This window comes from Chiloscyllium punctatum, chromosome 27 (assembly GCF_047496795.1).
Source record: "Chiloscyllium punctatum isolate Juve2018m chromosome 27, sChiPun1.3, whole genome shotgun sequence".
Lineage (NCBI taxonomy): Eukaryota > Metazoa > Chordata > Chondrichthyes > Orectolobiformes > Hemiscylliidae > Chiloscyllium > Chiloscyllium punctatum.
The window spans coordinates 8,972,157-8,993,700 of NC_092765.1; the positions used below are offsets into that span (position 1 = coordinate 8,972,157).

Consider the following 21,544-nt stretch of genomic DNA (forward strand, 5'->3'; position numbering starts at 1 on the left):
GTGACCCTATAGAGGTTTATAAAATCATGAGGGGCATGGATAGGATAAATGGACAAAGTCTTTTCTCTGGGGTTGGGGAGTCCATAACGAGAGGGCATAGGTTTCGGGTGAGAGGGGAAGATATAAAAGAGACCTAAGGGGCAACTTTTTCACACAGAGAGTGGTACGTGTATGGATTGAGCTGCCAGAGGAAGTGGTGGAGGCTGCTACGATTGCAACATTTAAGAGGCATTTGGATGGGTATATGAATAGGAAGGGTTTGGAGGGATATGGGCCGGGTGCTGGCAGGTGGGACTAGATTGGGTTGGGATATCTGGTCGGCATGGACGAGTTGGACCGAAGGGTCTGTTTCTGTGCTGTACATCTCTGTGACCATATGACTCTAAGTGGTTCCTAACATCTCTCTTGAATGGTCTGGCCCTAAGTTTTAAACTACTTCCCCTAGTTCAAGATTGTATTCTGAATAATTCATTTAGATTTTGTTGTTTTGATAAAGAAAGGTAAATAACGCAGAGATAGGAATTTAGTGCTGGAATTTTTTTGCGTGATTTGAGTTGAGTTGCTTTGAGGAAGAGGAATACTGTTCAAATTTTGGAATGTTTTCCACTTGTCAGAGGATGCAGTCAATTCTTTCTGATTGTCCTGTTACTTCTCACAATTTAACTTCTCACTGAATGTTTTACTGCATCATTTAGTTTGACAACAGGACTTGTTCGTAGCCATTCGAGTGGATAATATATTTGATACAGTACAGTGAAGCAGATTGGAGTCACATTGCTGATCTTTGTATCTCGGACGGGAAGTCACCTAGCCTCAAACTCGAAGTGGAATGAATTAGTGTGATCTGCGCAATTCCTGAAACAATACCTTATCATTATATCAGACATTTAAGTCAACTCCCCTAAAATGTTTCATGGGAGCATCAGCAAGTACTACTTGACACTGAACCATATCAGAACCAGGTGACCAAAGGCTTGGCTAAAGAGATAGATTTTAGGGAATGAGTTAGAGAAGAGAGGAGGATAGGAGAAGAGGTTTAGGAAGGAAATTTCACAGCTTAGGGCTCTGTCACTGAAGAAATGGCAGCCAGTAAAGGAGAGATGGAAGTCAAGGATCTACAAGCAACTACTTTGTGCCGTTAACGCAACAATGCATGGCCTTGACCTGCTCACCATTTCACACTCTGTCCCATTCCCTCCTCCAAACCCCCTGGCTGGGAACCGTACAGTTTCCAATCATCGTCTGGCACCGAAAGACCGCCAGGAACCTGGCCTGTTGTAAATTGTAGCTTGACCCCTTTCCTGTTACCTCTTAGCATGGAGTAAGTGTCTGTCAGAGCTTCCAGTCATTGATGCAGTTTGGGGGTGAAGTTCAAAAGAAAATAATTCTTTTAGTTCCTAAACCTCTCCCCACCTCTCCACAATTTCTGGAATGGTGCTATGTGTTTAGCTTTATGAGGTATTTTATTTTTCAAGCAGGCTCCAGTGTTCAGTGAATTGGCTAACAGAACAGAGATTGTGCACACGTGTCAAGATGCATAGCCCATCCAATTTCAAACTCATCCATTAATCAGTCACTGAAGCCTGTGGTTATTCCATCTGGAGGTTCCTCAAGTATATGACACACTGAAACTGCATGTAGTTACCAGGGCAGCTGGTTCTCATTAATGGGAAATTCACAAGGTCAGAAAGATACAGTCCAGTGTCAAATTCAGTATTTGGCCTGTACAAAAAAAGGAATCTTACAGAAACTGGTAATAATTAGTGCTGTGTTGCTGAATTATTTAAAGTGACAACAACATACCGTGAAGTTTGATTGAGTTCCCTGCAATATTAAGAAGCCAAATCACCCAACAGCAGAAACTCGAAAATTGGAGACACACAGAAAGGGACGATTTCCTGGTCACGTCTCCTTTTGGCATCACCTCAAGTATCTTCCTGCAATTAGAAGGACAATAATTCTTGTTATTAAAGGTGAACACGATAACATTCCAGAAACAGCAGTAAGGTGAATAATCTGTTATGGGTAACGTTGGTTAAGAGAGTTCAAGATAAATCCTGTACATCATGGTACAGGAACACAAGACATTGAACCAGGGCTAGATATGTAACTGGAACATCAATTCTGCTTTCCCAAATTATTCCCATTTTTCTATCTTGGAAAACAGTTGGTGCAGTTCTGATAAAGAATTACTGGACTCAAAACATTAACTCTGCTTTCTACCCACAGATGGTGCCAATCCTGCTGGATTTCTCCAGCAATTTGTGGTTATGCTGCAGGATAATACTGGAGCCCATCTTTACTTAGACTATACAAAAGCAGAATAGTGGGCAGCATGGTCGCACAGTGGTTAGCACTACTGCCTGACAGCGCCAGAGATCTGGGTTCAATTCCTGCCTCAGGCGATTCTCTGTGTGAAGTTTGTACATTCTCCCCGTGTCTGCGTGGGTTTCCTCCGGGTGCTCTGGTTTCCTCCCATAATCCAAAAATGTGCAGGTTAGGTGAATTGGCCATGCTAAATTGCCCGTAGTATTAGGTGAAGGGGTGAATGTAGGGGAATGGGCCTGGGTGGGTTGCTCTTTGGAGGGTCGGTGTGGACTTGTTGGGCCAAAGGGCCTGTTTCCACACTGTAAGTAATCTAAATACTGCAGAGGCTGAAAGTCCAAATCAGAACATAGAAAGGCTGTTAAAACAAAGCCAGCAGACCAGGCAGCAAGAGTGTCGAAACAGTTAATGCTTCAATTTTCTGACTTTACATCAGAACACAACTGGACTAATATTCACTTGCAGATTGAAAATTACAGGTGTGTATTGCTTAGCCCAACCACCAGTGTCAATAACAAAAACAGAAAATGCTGAGGAAGGGTCACTCAATCCAAAAAGTTAACCCTGATTTCTCTCCATAGACGCAGCCAGACTTTTCCAGCAATTTCCATTTTTGTTTCTGATTTACAGCATTCATAGATTTTTCAGTTTTCACTTGTTTCAATAAGTTTCTGTTTAAATGCGTTCAAACAAAATCAAAATTGATGCCCTCCACCTGCATGTAGTTAAGACACAATTGGTATACATTAACATTCATATCCCTCGATCCCCTCAATGCTCAATAATCTTAAATCTGAATCTTGATTATTCTCAACGATTTCACAGCCTTCTAAGGCTAGGGAATTTCAAAATTCTAGCAGCTCATTAACATCCTTCTCTTCTAGGATTGGAGTTGGGTGTGCAACCTCCACAGCTGAATAGGTTGTTCACACTCACCAGGTATATTGCCTTGTGCAGAGGAGACTAGCCACCTAGCTTCACGTGCCATTCAATGTGATCATGGTTGGTGTGTAATATAATTCCTGTGCAAGACCCCATTAAAATTAATGACAACCAACAGCTTTCACTACAGTCCAAAGGCATGTCTTTTTGACTTCCACTGACAGCAGACGTCATTTTCCATGTTCCCAAAACACTGCCAAATAATTTTATCCACAAAATACATTTTGTTGCCGTTATCAATGGCTATCTCTAAGTCCAAGGATGTTGCGTATTCTTGAGTGACAAGTCTCTGCTGTGTGACTGAACAGGTCAGTTCTTAAGCCACAAATATTTGAGCACATGGGACAGGATGGCCCACAGATTAATGGGATCCAAATGCAGGATTCGCTTCCCTTTCTTTCCCTGTGTATCGCCTCTTTGCCTCATTATGAAGGCATTGTGACTCAAAGCATGATACAGCTTGATGGACAGGTTGTTCCACTTTTGATGAAAGAACCTGCCAGGCATTTATTTAAAAAAATTTATTCATAGCATATGGGTGTTGCCAGCTGAGCCAGTATTCATTGCCCGTCCCTAGTTGCCCTTGAGAAGGTGGGGGTGAGTTGTCTTCTTGAACTGCTGTGGTCCATGTGCTGTAGGTTGACCCACAATGCCCTTCAGGAGCGAGTTTAATACCAATGTTTCTGTGTTTCATGGGAGAGCTTCAGAGTGTCTTTGAAGCATAATGAAGACAGGACTGAAAGCACTATTTTGAGAATATGAAGATGCGCTGTGTATTGCTCTGTGTATATTACAACTGTCACATCAGCGGGTGTCCTGAGGTGTCAGAGGTTCTTGTAAATGCAGCTCCCTCTGAACCAGAACAGTACCGTAAAGTACAACTCATTTTCCAGGCTGATCACCAGTTTGCATTATGGAGAAGCTTTAGTGAAATATCTTCATCAAACAAAATTTTAGTAGCAGAAAAGATTAAGGAAAGGTGAGTAAAAACTGGGTCAAAGAGGTCCGATTCCAGGTGTAACAGAAGTGAGCCATTGTACACTGGTATCGTTGGCATGACACTGAAACCTATACATTCAACTACCGGGTTGCTCATTAGTTTGGGTGGTAACTGGCCCACTAAAACTTTAATTTGACAAGCAATAAGCAATACCCATTTCTGATCTGATATCCATCGTATTGTAATAAAGAGAGACACATTCTTAAAACAGGCTTTAGATCTTATGGGTTTGGAAGGTGCAGTCAAAGGAGTTTTGGTGAGTTGCTGCAGTGCATCTTGTAGATGGTACACCCTGCTGCCACTGTGAGTCAGTGGTTTAAGGCAGTGGATGTGGACAGTGCTGTACTGGATGACAATCAAGTGGGACTGCTTCGTCCTGGATGTTGCTGAGCACCTTGAGGGCTGTTGCTACTGGCTTGTCAGCTCTTAACAACAGCATCTGCAGCCTCAAAGCCAACATGACAAACAGTGTGCCTTTTTGCAGATGAGATAGTGTAAGCTTTGGCGGATTTCTCTGTCGGAAAACAGGAGGGTGAAAGTGGCCTGTTGACTTGCAATGCAGTTACCGCTGATTCTGAATGAATCACTTGGCCCCAAGATTAGGAGTGAGATTCCTGTTTGACACTGCCACTTTCACACTGCTGTGTTCCAACAGCAGGACCTATCATCTCATCTTCAAAAATACACACTGCTTGACATGTTAGATTTGTTACTGCAGCTGCTATTGAGAATGGCCGGGTCAATTGATTTGTGACAGCCAAAAGAAAAATAACTGCAATGGAGCCTGCCCATTCACGGAAATGAGTGTAACAGATTACTGGCCCCCTGGGATAGATTCAACTGCATGTTGTCCAGCTCCTGGTGAAATCCTCATGTGTTTACCATGTGTGAGCCTTACACAGAAGGAGCAGGCCTACATACAGTCACAGAGTCATAGAGATGTACAGCATTGAAACAGACCCTTCGGTCCAACCTGTCCATGCCGACCAGATATCCCAACCCAATCTAGTCCCACCTGCCAGCACTCGGCCCATATCCCTCCAAACCCTTCCTATTCATATACCCATCCAGATGCCTCTTAAATGTTGCAATTGTAACAGCGTCCACTACTTCCTCTGGCAGCTCATTCCATACACGTACCACCCTCTGCGTGAAAAAATTGCCCTTTAGGTCTCTTTTATATCTTTCCCCTCTCACCCTAAACCTATGCCCCCTAGTTCTGGACTCCCCAACCCCAGGGAAAAGACTCTGTCTATTTATCCTATCTATGCCCCTCATAATTCTGTAAACCTCTATAAGGTCACCCCTCAGCCTCCGACGCTCCGGGGAAAACAGCACCAGCCTGTTCAGCCTCAAATCCTCCAACCCTGGCAACGTCCTTGCAAATATTTTCTCAACCCAGAAAAGATTCACAAGGATGTTGCCAGGGTTACATGAAAAGTGCTGGCGGATTAAATGCAAATCCGGGATAGAGATTTCAGCCCAACACAGGCAATGTCATCTACATTTGGAACTCAAGATCAGCATTAGATTTGAAATTAGAGAGGTCCATTCAAAAAGGCTTATGCCTTAAACATCATGATTTGGAGATGCCGGTGTCGGACTGGGGTGTACAAAGTTAAAAATCACACAACACCAGGTTATAGTCCAACAGGTTTAAAGCTAGTGTGCTTCCAATTAAACTTGTTGGACTATAACCTGGTGTTGTGTGATTTTTAGCCTTAAACTTTGATTTTCCTGCTCCTCGGATGCTGCCTGACCTGCTGTGCTTTTCCAGCAACACACTCTTCAACTCTGATCTCCAGCATCTGCAGTCCTCACTTTCTCCCGGGTCCATTCAGCAGTCTAATAACAGCGGGGAAGAAGCTGTTCTTGAACTCGTTTAAGCTTTTGTATCTTGTGCCTGACCAAAGGGGTTGTAAGAGATTATAACTGGGGTGGGAGGGGTCTCTAATGATGTAGCTGCCTTTCTGAAGCAGTGGCAAGTGTAGATGGAGTCAATGGTTGGAGGTTGGTTTGTGTGATGGACCGGGCTGTGTTTATGACTCTCTGTAGTTTCTTATGATCCTGGGCAGAGCAGTTGCCATGCCAAGCTGTGACGCATCCAGATAGAATGCTTTCTGTGGTGCTTCTGTCAACGTTGGTGAGAGTCCTTATGGACATGCTGAATTTCCTTAGCCTCCTCTGATCTTGCTCCAGGAATAAAGATTAATCTCCCAAATGCAGCCACCCTATGAGAAAAGGCACCGGGGCACTGGGGAAGAAAGTTGTGCATTTTCTTTTGCTGTTTTAAGATGACGTGTGAAGATATTGGAAATGGGGAATATTAACTGTTTGGACACATTCTTTTATCTGTGGCTTGGGATCACTGCTATCAACAAGGCCAGTATTCATTGCCCATCTCCAAGTCCCCTTGAGGTGAGCCAACTAATAACTGAGTGGTTTGTGAGGCCAATTCAGAGGGCAGATAAGAGTTAATTACATTGCTGTGGGTCTGGAGTCACATTCAGGCCAGTTTGGGTAGAGTCAGCAGTCCTTGAAGAACATGAATGAACTGGATGGGGGCTGGATGATAATCCATTAGTTCCATGATGATTATTAAGGAGCTAGTCTCCTGCCCCAAATGTTGATATTTCAGAATTATTTGTGGGGATTTTAACTGTTTGTCCAGGTGTCTGCGTTACTAGCTCAATAATATTCCCCACAGACTGCTGTCTAGCCTGGAGCCAGTTGTGGTTCAGTTGGGAACACTTTTTCACTCTCAGCCGCAAAGTTATGGTTCAGGTTTCACTTGAGGACTTGAGCCCAAGAATCTGAGCTGACACTCCAGTGAAGTTCTGAGAGAGTGCTGCACTGTCAATGATTTGTTTGGAGGCAGACTGCCATATCACGAAATCTCCAACAAGATGCCCAGTTTTTATTGGTGAGCCGTAGTTTTGAACTGAACAGTAAGGGCTGGAGGATTTCGTCTCTGGAAGCAGAAAGGTTGGGTTGAAAAGTTAGCACCACCTGGAGGTCACTTGCTGAATAGCCAAGGCAGAGTCTGAGGTCGCAAGTTGCCTGCCTCAGTGCCTGACCCCAGCACAATATGGAATCTCAGCTCAATGTCAGCTGACAAGTGGAATTGAGAAACTAAATTGGGGTCGTTGGTATGACCCTGTTGGTACCTGTTGGGATCAAGGTCCCTGACAGTTGCTTCTAGTGTATCTCATCCAGATATTGTGAATCTGACAGTCTCACACACACACATGTTCACAGTCACACACACGCACACTCACACTCATACTCAAAGGCACACACACACACACACACATACATGCACACACACACTCACAGATACACACACGACTCACAGAAACCAGTCATGATTTGGAGATGCCAGTGTTGGACTAGGGTGTACAAAGTTAAAAGTCACACAACACCAGGTTATAGTCCAACAGGTTTAATTGGAAACACTAGCTTTCGGAGCGCCGCTCCTGCATCCACCTGATTTTTAACAGAAACCAGCACGGGCACAGACAGGCAAACACACACACACACACACAATCATATTCAAAGACACACACACGGATTTACACTCCCTCTCTCTCACATACACATACAGATACACACACAACTCACAGAAACCAGCACAGACACAAACACACACACAGACTCAGACACACGCACATAGACTCAGACACACGCATAGACTTAGACACACACACACACACAGATTCAGACACATGCACCCAGTCTCAGACAGACACACACAGTCTCAGACATACACACAGATTCAGACACATGCACCCAGTCTCAGACAGACACACAGACTCAAACAGTCACATAGTCTCAGACAGAGACATAGACTCAGACACACAGAGGCTCAAACACACACACACAGTCTCAGACAGACACACACAGACTCAGACACACACAGATTCAGACATATGCACACAGTCTCAGACATACACACAGACTCAGACACACACACACAGACTCAGACACACACACATAGACTCAGACACACACATAGACATAGACACACACACAGATTCAGACACATGCACCCAGTCTCAGACAGACACACAGACTCAAACATACACGCAGTCTCAGACAGACACACATAGACTCAGACATACACACAGATTCAGACACATGCACACAGTCACAGACAGACACAGTGACTCAGACACACACAGACTCACCGACTCAGACACACAGAGACTCGGACACACACACAGTCTCAGACACACACACACACACACAGACTCACACACACACACACACACACACAGTCTCAGACACACACAGAGACTCAGACACTCACACACACACAGACTCAAACACACACACATAGACAGACACACACACAGACTCACACACACACAGACTCAAACACACACACAGACTCTCACACACACACACACAGACTCGGACACACACACACAGTCTCAGACACACACACAGACTCAAACACACACACATAGACTCACACACACACACACAGACTCTCACACACACACACAGACTCGGAAACACACACACACACAGACTCAAACACACACACATAGACTCACACACACACACAGACTCACAAACACACAGACTCAGACACACACACAAACACACACACACACACACACAGACTCAGACAGACTCACACACACAAGACTCACACACACACACACACACACAGACTCAGACAGACTCACACACACAAGACTCTTACACACACACACACAGACTCAGACAGACTCACACACACAAGACTCTTACACACACACACATACACACACACACACACACACAGTCTCAGACAGACACACACAGACTCAGACACACACAGATTCAGACACATGCACACAGTCTCAGACATACACACAGACTCAGACACACACAGAGACTCAGACACACACACGTAGACTCAGACACACGCATAGACTTAGACACACACACACAGATTCAGACACATGCACCCAGTCTCAGACAGACACACAGACTCAAACATACACGCAGTCTCAGACAGACACACATAGACTCAGACATACACACAGATTCAGACACATGCACACAGTCACAGACAGACACAGTGACTCAGATACACACAGACTCAGCGACTCAGACACACAGAGAATCGGACACACACAGAGTCTCAGACACACACACACACACACAGACTCACACACACACACACAGACTCGGACACACACACAGTCTCAGACACACAGACTCAGACACACACACACACAGACTCAAACACACACACATAGACTCACACACACACACACAGACTCACAAACACACAGACTCAGACACACACACAAACACACACACACACACAGACTCAGACAGACACACACACAAGACTCTTACACACACACACACACACAGACTCAGACAGACTCACACACACAAGACTCTTACACACGCACACACACACACACACACACACACAGACTCAGACAGACACACACACAAGACTCTCTCTCTCTCACACACACACACACACAGGCTCACACACACAGACACACACACACACACATACACAGACTCACACACACACAGACAGACTCAGACACACACACAGACTCAGACACACAGACACACGCACAGACTCAGACACACTCACAGACTCAGACACAAGCACACACACAGACTCAGATACACACACACAGACTCACACACACACAGACTCAAGCACACACACACAGATTCAGACACACACAGACTCACACACACACGCACACGCAGACATACACACACAGACTCACACGCACACAAAGAGACACACACAGACACACACAGACACGTGCACACACACACATGCAGACAAACGCGCGCGCACACACACACACACACAGACTCAGTCACACACAGAGACTCAGACACACACAGACACCAAATCCAAGTCTCTTCTCACCATGCCTCCAGATATACATCCCAAAATAGGCCGTTGGCTAGCCTGGGAATCTGAACTGGTTCATTTTCCTGCTCTCCCCCAGGGAATGGGCAGTGAGTTTAGCATTTGCTCTACTCACCATGGTCCCCCAGCAGTAAGCTGCCTGGAGTCAGGGAACTGGGATTGGAGCTGGGAACAATTCCCACATGCTGAATGGCTCATTGCCAGCAGACTTGGCAACCAACAGCCATCTGAGCCAATGGAGAGACCAGGAATAAATATCAATGGAAGGAGGAAAGAGGTGACTCTCACTGGGGAACATTAACCTGAAATAGCTTAAACACGTCTGCACCTCTTGTCATGTTTCCAATGAGCTGCTGTTTATGTTGCATTTGTAAGGAGAAATCTGACTTGGGACTGAGATTATCCAGATCATCATTTAAATTTTGGAGAAAATTATAGATTTAAAATTTGAAAGAAATTGGTTGAGTGGCAGATTTAAATTCTAACAATGTACTGTTTCACGGGAGATCAAAATGAAGGTGGGATTTAAAGGGTAATGGGACAGATGGGTGGACTGTTCTCGGATCTCTCTTTGCTGTTTCCTTTACTGAAGCTGATACAGAGTTTGCAGGGTGAGGGGAATTGAATGAGGGATTGGAAATAACTGGATTGTTAGACAGAGAGCTAGTATGGACTGGAGAGGGGAGTGGCCTTGGGGAATATGATTTGAAGATCCTGATGGGTCGTCACAAAGGAGATCAGTTGCCCCTTTGACCCCTTTCTTGATGTTTACCATGCAGCTAAATCAGCCAGGTCTCCCCGAGAGGCTGTTAATTGACCAATTCAGGGTCACAATAGGCCGAAGGGTCAGGGGCTGTGCAAAACATCCCTACTCCACTAACATGCCCCTGAAACATCCCCACTCCTCAAACATTCCCAACACTCCCCCACTCTGCTAACGTTCCCCCAACACCCCCCCACTCCGCTAACACTCCCCCCAACACTCCCCCCAACACTACCCCACACCTCAAACACTCCCCCCAACACTTCCCCACTCCACTAACACTCCCCCCAATACTTTCCCACTCCGCAAACATTCCCCCAACACTCCCCCCAACACTTCCCCACTCCACTAATGTTCCCCCAACACTCCCCCACTCCGCTAACACTCCCCCAACACTCCCCCACTCCGCTAACACTCCCCCAACACTTCCCCACTCCGCTAACGTTCCCCCAACACTCCCCCACTCCGCTAACACTCCCCCAACACTCCCCCACTCCGCTAACGTTCCCCCAACACTCCCCCACTCCGCTAACATTCCCCAACACTCCCCCACTCCGCTAATGTTCCCCCAACACCCACTTCACTAACGTTCCCCCAACACTCCCCCACTCCGCTAATGTTCCCCCAACACTCCCCCACTCCGCTAATGTTCCCCCAACGCTCCCCCACTCCGCTAACACTCCCCCAACACTCCCCCACTCCGCTGACGTTCCCCCAACACCCACTTCACTAACGTTCCCCCAACACTCCCCCACTCCGCTAACATTCCCCCAACACTCCCCCACTCCGCTAACATTCCCCCAACACTCCCCCACTCCGCTGACGTTCCCCCAACACCCACTTCACTAACGTTCCCCCAACACTCCCCCACTCCGCTAACGTTCCCCCAACACTCCCCCACTCCGCTAACATTCCCCCAACACTCCCCCACTCCGCTAACATTCCCCCAACACTCCCCCACTCCACTAACACTCCCCCAACACTCCCCCACTCCGCTGACGTTCCCCCAACACCCACTTCACTAACGTTCCCCCAACACTCCCCCACTCCGCTAACATTCCCCCAACACTCCCCCACTCCGCTGACGTTCCCCCAACACTCCCCCACTCCACTAACGTTCCCCCAACGCTCCCCCACTCCGCTAACATTCCCCCAACACTCCCCCACTCCGCTGACGTTCCCCCAACACTCCCCCACTCCACTAACGTTCCCCCAACGCTCCCCCACTCCGCTAACATTCCCCCAACACTCCCCCACTCCACTAACACTCCCCCAACACTCCCCCACTCCGCTGACGTTCCCCCAACACCCACTTCACTAACGTTCCCCCAACACTCCCCCACTCCGCTAACGTTCCCCCAACACTCCCCCACTCCGCTAACGTTCCCCCAACACTCCCCCACTCCGCTAACGTTCCCCCAACACTCCCCCACTCCGCTAACGTTCCCCCAACACTCCCCCACTCCACTAACATTCCCCCAACACTCCCCCACTCCGCTAACACTCCCCCAATACTCCCCCACTCCACTAACATTCCCCCAACACTCCCCCACTCCACTAACATTCCCCCAACACTCCCCCACTCCGCTAACGTTCCCCCAACACTCCTCCAATCCGCTAACGTTCCCCCAACACTCCCCCACTCCGCTAACGTTCCCCCAACACTCCTCCAATCCGCTAACGTTCCCCCAACACTCCTCCAATCCGCTAATGTTCCCCCAACGCTCCCCCACTCCGCTAACATTCCCCCAACACTCCCCCACTCCGCTGACGTTCCCCCAACACCCACTTCACTAACGTTCCCCCAATACTCCCCCACTCCACTAACGTTCCCCCAACACTCCCCCACTCCACTAACGTTCCCCCAACACTCCCCCACTCCACTAACGTTCCCCCAACACTCCTCCAATCCGCTAACGTTCCCCCAACGCTCCCCCACTCCGCTAACACTCCACCAACACTCCTCCAATCCGCTAACGTTCCCCCAACACCCACTTCACTAACGTTCCCCCAACACTCCCCCACTCCGCTAACGTTCCCCCAACGCTCCCCCACTCCGCTAACGTTCCCCCAACGCTCCCCCACTCCGCTAACATTCCCCCAACACTCCCCCACTCCGCTAACATTCCCCCAACACTCCCCCACTCCGCTAACATTCCCCCAACACTCCTCCAATCCGCTAATGTTCCCCCAACGCTCCCCCACTCCGCTAACATTCCCCAACACTCCCCCACTCCGCTAATGTTCCCCCAACACCCACTTCACTAACGTTCCCCCAACGCTCCCCCACTCCGCTAACATTCCCCCAACACTCCCCCACTCCGCTAATGTTCCCCCAACACCCACTTCACTAACGTTCCCCCAACGCTCCCCCACTCCGCTAACGTTCCCCCAACACTCCCCCACTCCGCTAACGTTCCCCCAACACTCCCCCACTCCACTAACGTTCCCCCAACACTCCCCCACTCCACTAACACTCCCCCAACACTCCCCCACTCCGCTAACATTCCCCCAACACTCCCCCACTCCGCTAACATTCCCCCAACACTCCCCCACTCCGCTAACATTCCCCCAACACTCCCCCACTCCGCTAACATTCCCCCAACACTCCCCCACTCCGCTAACGTTCCCCCAACACTCCCCCACTCCACTAATGTTCCCCCAACACTCCCCCACTCCGCTAACGTTCCCCCAACACTCCCCCACTCCACTAACGTTCCCCCAACACTCCCCCACTCCGCTGACATTCCCCCAACACTCCCCCACTCCACTAACGTTCCCCCAACACTTCCCCACTCCACTAACGTTCCGCCAACACACCCCACTCCGCTAACACTCCCCCCAATACTCCCCCACTCCGCTAGTGCTCCCCCAACACTCCCCCACTCCGCTAACGTTCCCTCAACATTTTCCCCAACTCTTCCCCACTCCACTAACGTCCCCCCCAACATTCCTCCCAACGCTTTCCCACTCTACTAACATTGCCCCAATACTTCCCCACTCCACTAACCTTCCCCCCAATGTTCCCCCCAATACTCCCCCACTCCGCTAACGTTCCCCCAACACTTCCCCACTCCACTAACATTCCCCCAACATTCCCCCCAACACTTCCCCACTCCAATAATGTTCCCCCAACACTTCCCCACTCCACTAACGTTCCCCCAACACTTCCCCACTCCAATAATGTTCCCCCAACACTTCCCCACTCCACTAACATTCCCCCCAACATTCCCCCACTCCGCTAACATTCCCCCAACACTTCCCCACTCCACTAACGTTCCCCCAACACTTCCCCACTCCACTAACATTCCCCCCAACATTCCCCCCAACACTTCCCCACTCCACTAACATTCCCCCCAACATTCCCCCCAACACTTCCCCACTCCACTAACGTTCCCCCAACACTTCCCCACTCCACTAACATTCCCCCCAACATTCCCCCCAACACTTCCCCACTCCACTAACATTCCCCCCAACATTCCCCCCAACACTTCCCCACTCCACTAACGTTCCCCCCAACACTTCCCCACTTCACTAACATTCCCCCCAACACTTCCCCACCCTGACACTTCCTCAACCCTCCTGAATTCTTCCCCTGCTCCCAACACTCCCCCCTGCCTCAAGACTCCTTCCACCCTGAGACCCCCCCTATATATACACAGTGATTATAACAAATGTAAAACATTCCACATTTTGCAACTAATGAAGTAGTTCTCAAGTGCTGTCACTGTTGGAAGGTCAGGCCACAGGATCTAGTTTGTACATAGCAAGCTCCCACAAATAACAACTTGCGAATAATTAGCTAATCTGTTTTAACTAATGAAAACAGCAATTGTTGGAGAAACTCAGCATATCTGGTGGCATCTCAGGAGGGAAAGCAGAGAAAACGTTTCGAGTCCAGTAAGCCTTCTTCCGAATTGCTTTATGTAGCGTTGTTTGAGCGGTAAATATTCACTGTGGGACCTTTCCTGCCTGTGAGAGTCAAGGCAGTGTTGGCTTCGCATCATATTAAAGGTGACACTTGCGATAGGTCATTGCATTGTACTGTCCCTGCAGCATTGAAAAGGTTGATTTATGTGGTGTTCCCCTTTAGTCTGGAGAAAGTGAGGACTGTAGATGCGGGAGAGTCAGAGTTGCAAAGTGTGGCGCTGGAAAAGCACAGCCGGTCAGGCAGCATCCGAGGAGCAGGAGGGTGGACAAAGGGCTTATGTCCGAAATGACGGTTCTCCTGCTCCTTGCATGTTGCCTGACCGGCTGTGCTTTTCCAGCGCCACACTTTTTGACTCCCCTCTGATCTGACCTGCAGAAATCTGTAGTTTAGCCATACCCCTCTGAGCTTAAACTCACTGGTTCCACAACAGTTTTGAAGCCTTTGCTATTTCATTAGTGTTTCCGAAGAAACTCTGTAAGCAGCAAAATCATTTTCTATCCCCCTCTCATTTTTAATCCATTGCTGAGATGTGAGCCTTGCAATTGTTGCCCATCTCTCGCTTTACTTGAGAAGGCAGTGATGGTGAACCACCTTCTTGAAGCCTTGCACTCCACCGTTAGGGAGGGAGGGACTGCCAGGATTCTGACCCAGCGATCCTGCAGGGACAGGGATGTTGTTCCAAAGTTAGACTTCCTTCTTTGCATGCTCTTCACTGGCTCAGTTAAGGGCAGGGATCGGGGGCTGGTCACCCGTCTGTGGTGACTCAAAGTGACCAGTCTTCATGTACAACCCTAAACAGTGGGGATGTCCAAGCTGCAAGGTGTCAGTCTATATTTTGAAGGGTCCACAAAGACAATTAGTCCTGTTTTACCTTTGAGGCTGTTGGAAGGTGATAGCTGATTCTGCCATCACTTTCTGATATTCATTAATTACGGAATAGCAATTTGTCTTGATGTTTGCCTCCTGTCCCACAAGAGGGCAATTGGAAGCCTCCATTGGTTGCCCTGACTCTGCACAGACCAGAAACTGTACACAGGAGTTTTCTTTTTTTTTACCTAAAAAGGAAAACCAGCCAATGTGTTGGAAGATTTCCTACAAATAGTTGAAACCTTCCCAAGCTCAAACTCCAGCTGTGATGGAAACTGTCTTAACATTGTGAAAACTGCCTGGCTTCTCTTCCCTGTCACTGTGCGGCTGGATTAAGATCCTCTTCCACACTAAGTACCACTCACCCTTATTGAACAGAAAACTCTCGATCTCCACACACTTTCAGTCAATCCACTTGCAACTAATTCTCTTACCACTTTCACTAATTCATCCATGTGTCTCCTTTTCCTCTCACTTTCTCTCTTTTATGGGTGAGCTGCAAATGCCACCTCTGTGTTGAGAAGAATTAATTTTGGACACATGTTAATGTAAAAGCAGTAATAATAGCTCACAATTCAACTGGGGGAACGAACTACCAAATGATTTGAAGAGAGAGGAGTGTGAGAGGAATTTTATATTCTCACTGTATCATTGGCACCAGATGAGCATGTTGTAGAATCCACACAATACAGGAAGAGGCCATTCAGCCCATCGAATCTGCACTGACCCTCTGAAGAGCATCTCACCCTGACCCCATCCCCACCCTATTCCCATAACCCGGCGTGGGGTTTTTAACCAACGCTAACCCACTTAATCTGCACATCCCTGGACACTACGGGCACACTTTTAGCATGGCCAATCCACCCTAACCTGCACATTTTTGGATGGTTTTGGACATGTCTTATACAGCCACTCAGTAAAAGGTTCCTGTCACCTCCTGGGGAAGTCAGATTGTTTCATGAACAGCGACACTAGTCACTAAGCTGTCCTGAATGAGCTCATCTCAGGTCAGATGGTCTTTTCAGTACTGTGTTTGACCTCAGTCTCGCGAGTTCCTCATTCACTTGGTTAATTTATTGACACACTGCAGGCAGTGCATGCTTCACCCACTGACAGTCCCGTCTACATGAGGTCTTCAATCACTGGGCCAACTTTGTGAACTCTCACCACCCGCTCAGACTCTGAGCTGAATAATCGGGGATATCTAATGCTCCAGGTAAAGAATGATTGATGCGGAAGTGCCCCTGGGCCTGGGGAGGAGGAGACAGTTGGAACACAGTGACCTTCCCTACCACCCAGTTTCCTCCAAAACACTGCAGATTGTGAGTTGGATGAGGACTGGAATTCTGTTTGGTTCCCCCGTGATTAAAAAAACATGCTTGCACACTGGGGGATGAAGAGGGAAGTTGTTGGAGCCATTGGGACCACACCCAACCCAAGCATTTTTCTGGACATCAAAGTTGTGGAGAGATTTAATAAATTCTGAGTCGGACTGGATTGGAAGAAACTGTTTCCACTGGCAGAGGGCCATTCATCAGAAAAGGCAGACTTAAGATACTCGCCAAAAAGAAGCAGAGAGGAGATGAAAGGAAATGTTTATAAGCTGCGAGCCATTGTGATTTGGAGTGCGCTGTATGAGAGGGTGACAGAAGCAGCAATTTTCAAAAGGAAACTGAATAGATTCCTCTTGAAAAGAAAAGAAACTGCAGGAAGCAGAACAGAAAAACAAAGGTCTGGTACCAGCAGGCCTCTTGCTTATGCTGAGTCGATGTGGTTTCTTTAGAAGCCTCTACAGTGTGGAAGCAGGCCATTCAGTCCATCAAGTCCACACCAACCCTCTGAAGAGTATCCCACCCATATCACCTATCCCTGTAACCCTGCATTTCCCATTGCTAATTCACCTCGCCTGCACAGTATGGGACAATTGAGCACGGCCAATTCACCTAACCTGCACATCTTTGGACCGTGGGAGAAAAGTAGAGAGCCTGGAGGGGACCCATGCAGATATGGGGAGATTGTGCAAACTGCACACAGGCAGTTGTATGAGGCTGGAGTTGAACTTGGTCCCTGGTACTATGAGACAGCAGTGCTAACTGAGACACCATGCCACCCCAAAGTTTGTAACCCACAAAGTCAGGCAATTTGGAGAGATGGAAAAGCAGTGTAGATTATCAATGCTCACTAGCTCTTTAAAGCCAGAAATTTGAGTAAAATTTACTATAGATTACATGCATAACCATCTGGCAGTAAGTAATAAATTTCTGATGACAATGTCCCTTTAAACTATCAGAGTGGATTTTAATTGCATGATATGGATCCAATATATATCATGTAATGCAAACCCTAATTCTGTCCAAACCTGTGTTAGCACAGTATAAACCAGAAAGAGTTTTGTTAAAGCCTGATGGTGTTTAACAAGAATTTTCTACCTTTGATTGGTTACAATTTCAGAATTTGCTTTCTGTTTGATATTGAGACAATTCACGGAGGATTATTTTACTTTAGAGCGTGGGAAAGAGAAATCGTTACAAAATAAATATCTTGAGGCCACCAAAACAGTATTGGCCAGGTCGCTCAACTGCATTGCAGTGCTCTCTCCTTGGGCAAGGTGGATTATCATTTCATAGGCAGCCTATTTTGGATAACTTCATTTGTTCAGCTCGGTTTTCGATGACGGTGTCAGTTTACCAAGTCAGCCTGGCGACTGAACCCTCATATGGACGGCACTGTCAATTGGTGAGGAACAGACCCACTAAACTGAGTATGTAAACTAGTCAAATGAATGAGACCTCAAACTGGATGCACACCCATCCCAGTAATTTAGATTTGATTAAATTGAACTGCAACTTAATGCAGCAAATACAATTATGTTGAAATATTCAATTTTATTCCCTAATACTATAGTCTGTTGAAGATACAGTCAAATTCCAAATCTTATGATTTAGTTTATTTGAGTGAAAATTCCCTGTATGTCATCATATGTACATTCTTTCATTCACGCTGTCCTCTGGAGACCCTGAGATAGTCTTGTTTGAGAGCTCTGCCTATTCTCAACTGTGGAGTTGCCAGTATATTGGACTGCATATCTAATGTAGCATTCAGTTGTTCCCAGAATAATGCCCAGGAAATGAGGGATGAATTGAAACAATCATCTGCCCCATCACCAAGAATTTACCCTCAACGCAGTTGGTATGGCTCACATCTAAAAACAAGCACAAAATTCCAGGCTGGTACTGAAGTGTGATTATGAAAGTGTGCTACACTGCCAGAGGTTTGAACCAAATGTTGAACTAATGCCCTTATAGTGACACTATTTCAAAAGCAATTCATTGGCTGCAAAGAGCTTTGCTATCCCCAGTGATTGTAAAAGGTGCTATATAAATGCAAGTCTGACTTTTATTTCATTTTAATTTAATTCTTGTGCACTAAGGTAAGAATTACTTTTCTCAAAGAAGGTTGTGACTCTTTGGGACTCTCTTCCTCACAAGGCAATAAATATTTTTGAAGGCAGACGTAGATCGAATCTTGATAAGCAAGGGAGTGAAAGGTAATTGGTGTTCGATAAGAGTGTAGAGTTGGGGTATCAATCAGATCAGCCATGTCCTTATTGAGTGATGGAGCAGGCTTAAGGAGCTAAGTGCCCTGCTTCTGTTCCACATTCATGTGCTTGTTTGCAAATTCCTAATTGAGAAGTTGAAGGGTGCAGCAAGAGAGGTAATGTCCTTGTGGTATTATCACTGGGCTGTTAATCCAGAGACTTGGCTAATGTTCTAGGGACTGGGCTTCGAATCTCACCATGACAGATGGTGGAATTTGAATTCAATAAAATTCAGAGTTTAATGACTATTATAAAATAATTGCCAATTGTCTGAAAACCTATCTGGTTCACTATAAAATCCTTTTGGGAAGGAACCTGCTGCCCTCACTTGGTCTGGTCTGCATGTGACTGCAGACCCACGGCAATGTGACTGACTCTTAACTGGCCTCTGGGCAACAAATGCTGCCTAGCCAGTGACACCCTCATCCTGTTACAGAATGAAGGAGTCCGGGGTTTGGATGGTCTGTTTTTGCTTAAGTAAGGAGGGAGTGAAGAAGATAGGATCCTGCGTTATCTCTCTTGTCTCCAATCAGTCAGGAGGATGTGTTCAGAGCTGTAATCAGTATCACTCAGAGACCCCAAAGCCATCATCTGTGGCTGGGTGAAACGTTTGCACCATGTTTGATACAACTGACAACATCCTGCAATGCAATCAGACCCAGCGGCCTGCCAAAACAATGGCAGAGAGTATTTTAAGCTCTACACTCGGCTGAAGGGTTGGTGCTTACAGGGCTGTCACTGGTGATACTGTGGTGACATTAAATCACATCAGTTTATGTGTTCTTCTGTCCTTTGCTGCATTGCCAGGAATATGTTAAATGAGCCTAGTGACAGCACAGTAGACGTCTGCTGTGCTTTGAAGAGCTGGATCATTTCAACAGTTAGTTTGGCGCTGAGCCGAGTCCCTCTCAAACACATTAAGTGCCGCTGTACAGTTGGCTAAGGGGAGATGATGATTGTGCCGCTGGAAGGTCTGACTGTTTCTTGTTAGCTTCCTCTCTCCTCTGAGCAGGTGAGGCCCAGATGGAGTGACTGTGCCAGCTGACAGCACAGCTCAGCTCCTGTCACACGTTCAGGTTGAGCCTGAATGTTAATTGAGGCTGGGGGTATGAATGTGCAGCTCTTCAGAAAGGGAGCTCAATGTCTCCTGCCCAGAGACTGTTTGCCTGGAAACAGCTACAATTGTCAATGAATCGACCATTTTGACAGCACCTGCCAGACTGGCAGATCCAGGAGATTGGAGAATAGCAGACTCACGAAAACTTCACTGATTCATTTTCTCCCTGGATTATACACCACCCAGTTGTGGGTGTACAGTACATTGCTGTTGCTTCAGCATTGCTGGGTCCAAGTTCTGGAATTCCTAATCTGGCGCCCTTATGACACACACCTCAGCAGTGGACTCACAATTGACCCCAATTGACTGATAATTGACCAAGGTAAAAACAAGGGCTGCTCTCCACTCTGCAGGCTCCCTGCCTCTGTTCCTGATGAAGGGCTTTTGCCCAAAACGTTGATTTTCCTGCTCCTCGGATGCTGCCTGACCTGCTGTGCTTTTCCAGCACCACTCTGATCTAGACTCTGATAATTGACCAAGCAGAATTTAGATTCCCGTCTATCTGTTAAATCACTTTAAGAATTAACTAGACCATTGCAATAGGTTCAACCACATCCAAGCAGTTATTTGAAGGGAGTATGTTGGTGATAGAGGTGTCTCAAGTTTTGCTTAAAGTTGAAAATGGTTTCTACTGAATAATCCAGCAATATTTCCACCGCCCTCAGAACTACCAGTCTGTTGCTGATTTCCTGACCATTTTGCTGTCCAGTGATCTGAGTTCACTTCTGAGTTTTGTGATTTAAGAATTTAAAACAATGTTAGTACAAAATAGAAATAGAAAAATGTTTTTTATTTTCCCGATTCATTCCCCCTTCATTCCAGCATGGATCTTGCTGCACAATACTCCTTAGCCTCCTCAAAGAATGGGGCTGATTGTCAAATCCAGTTCCTTGATGCTAATGTTGTTCATTTGTCTCTTCCACCCCAGACCTACCACACATCCCGACAGACACAAGATCTGGCAACGTTAACAGATCTCGAAGGATCAGGGTCAGATGATGAGGATGAAAATGTCTACTCTGGTTCTGGAGGATCAGGCTGTAAGTCAACTATCTATTGTGTTTCTGTTAAACGTTCCTCACTCCCTGTGGCGAGT

The 21,544-nt window shown here is 47.0% G+C and overlaps 1 protein-coding gene across 2 annotated transcripts in view; it reads left to right on the top strand.

The window, feature by feature from the left end:
* LOC140453396 (uncharacterized) overlaps positions 1–21,544 on the top strand; it is a 234,964-nt gene that overhangs the window by 181,138 nt on the left and 32,282 nt on the right. For both annotated transcript variants that reach the window (XM_072548025.1, XM_072548024.1), the window contains exon 2: positions 21,377–21,488. In XM_072548025.1, the coding sequence (XP_072404126.1) occupies positions 21,377–21,488 (112 nt within the window). The remainder of the gene's footprint in view (positions 1–21,376; positions 21,489–21,544) is intronic.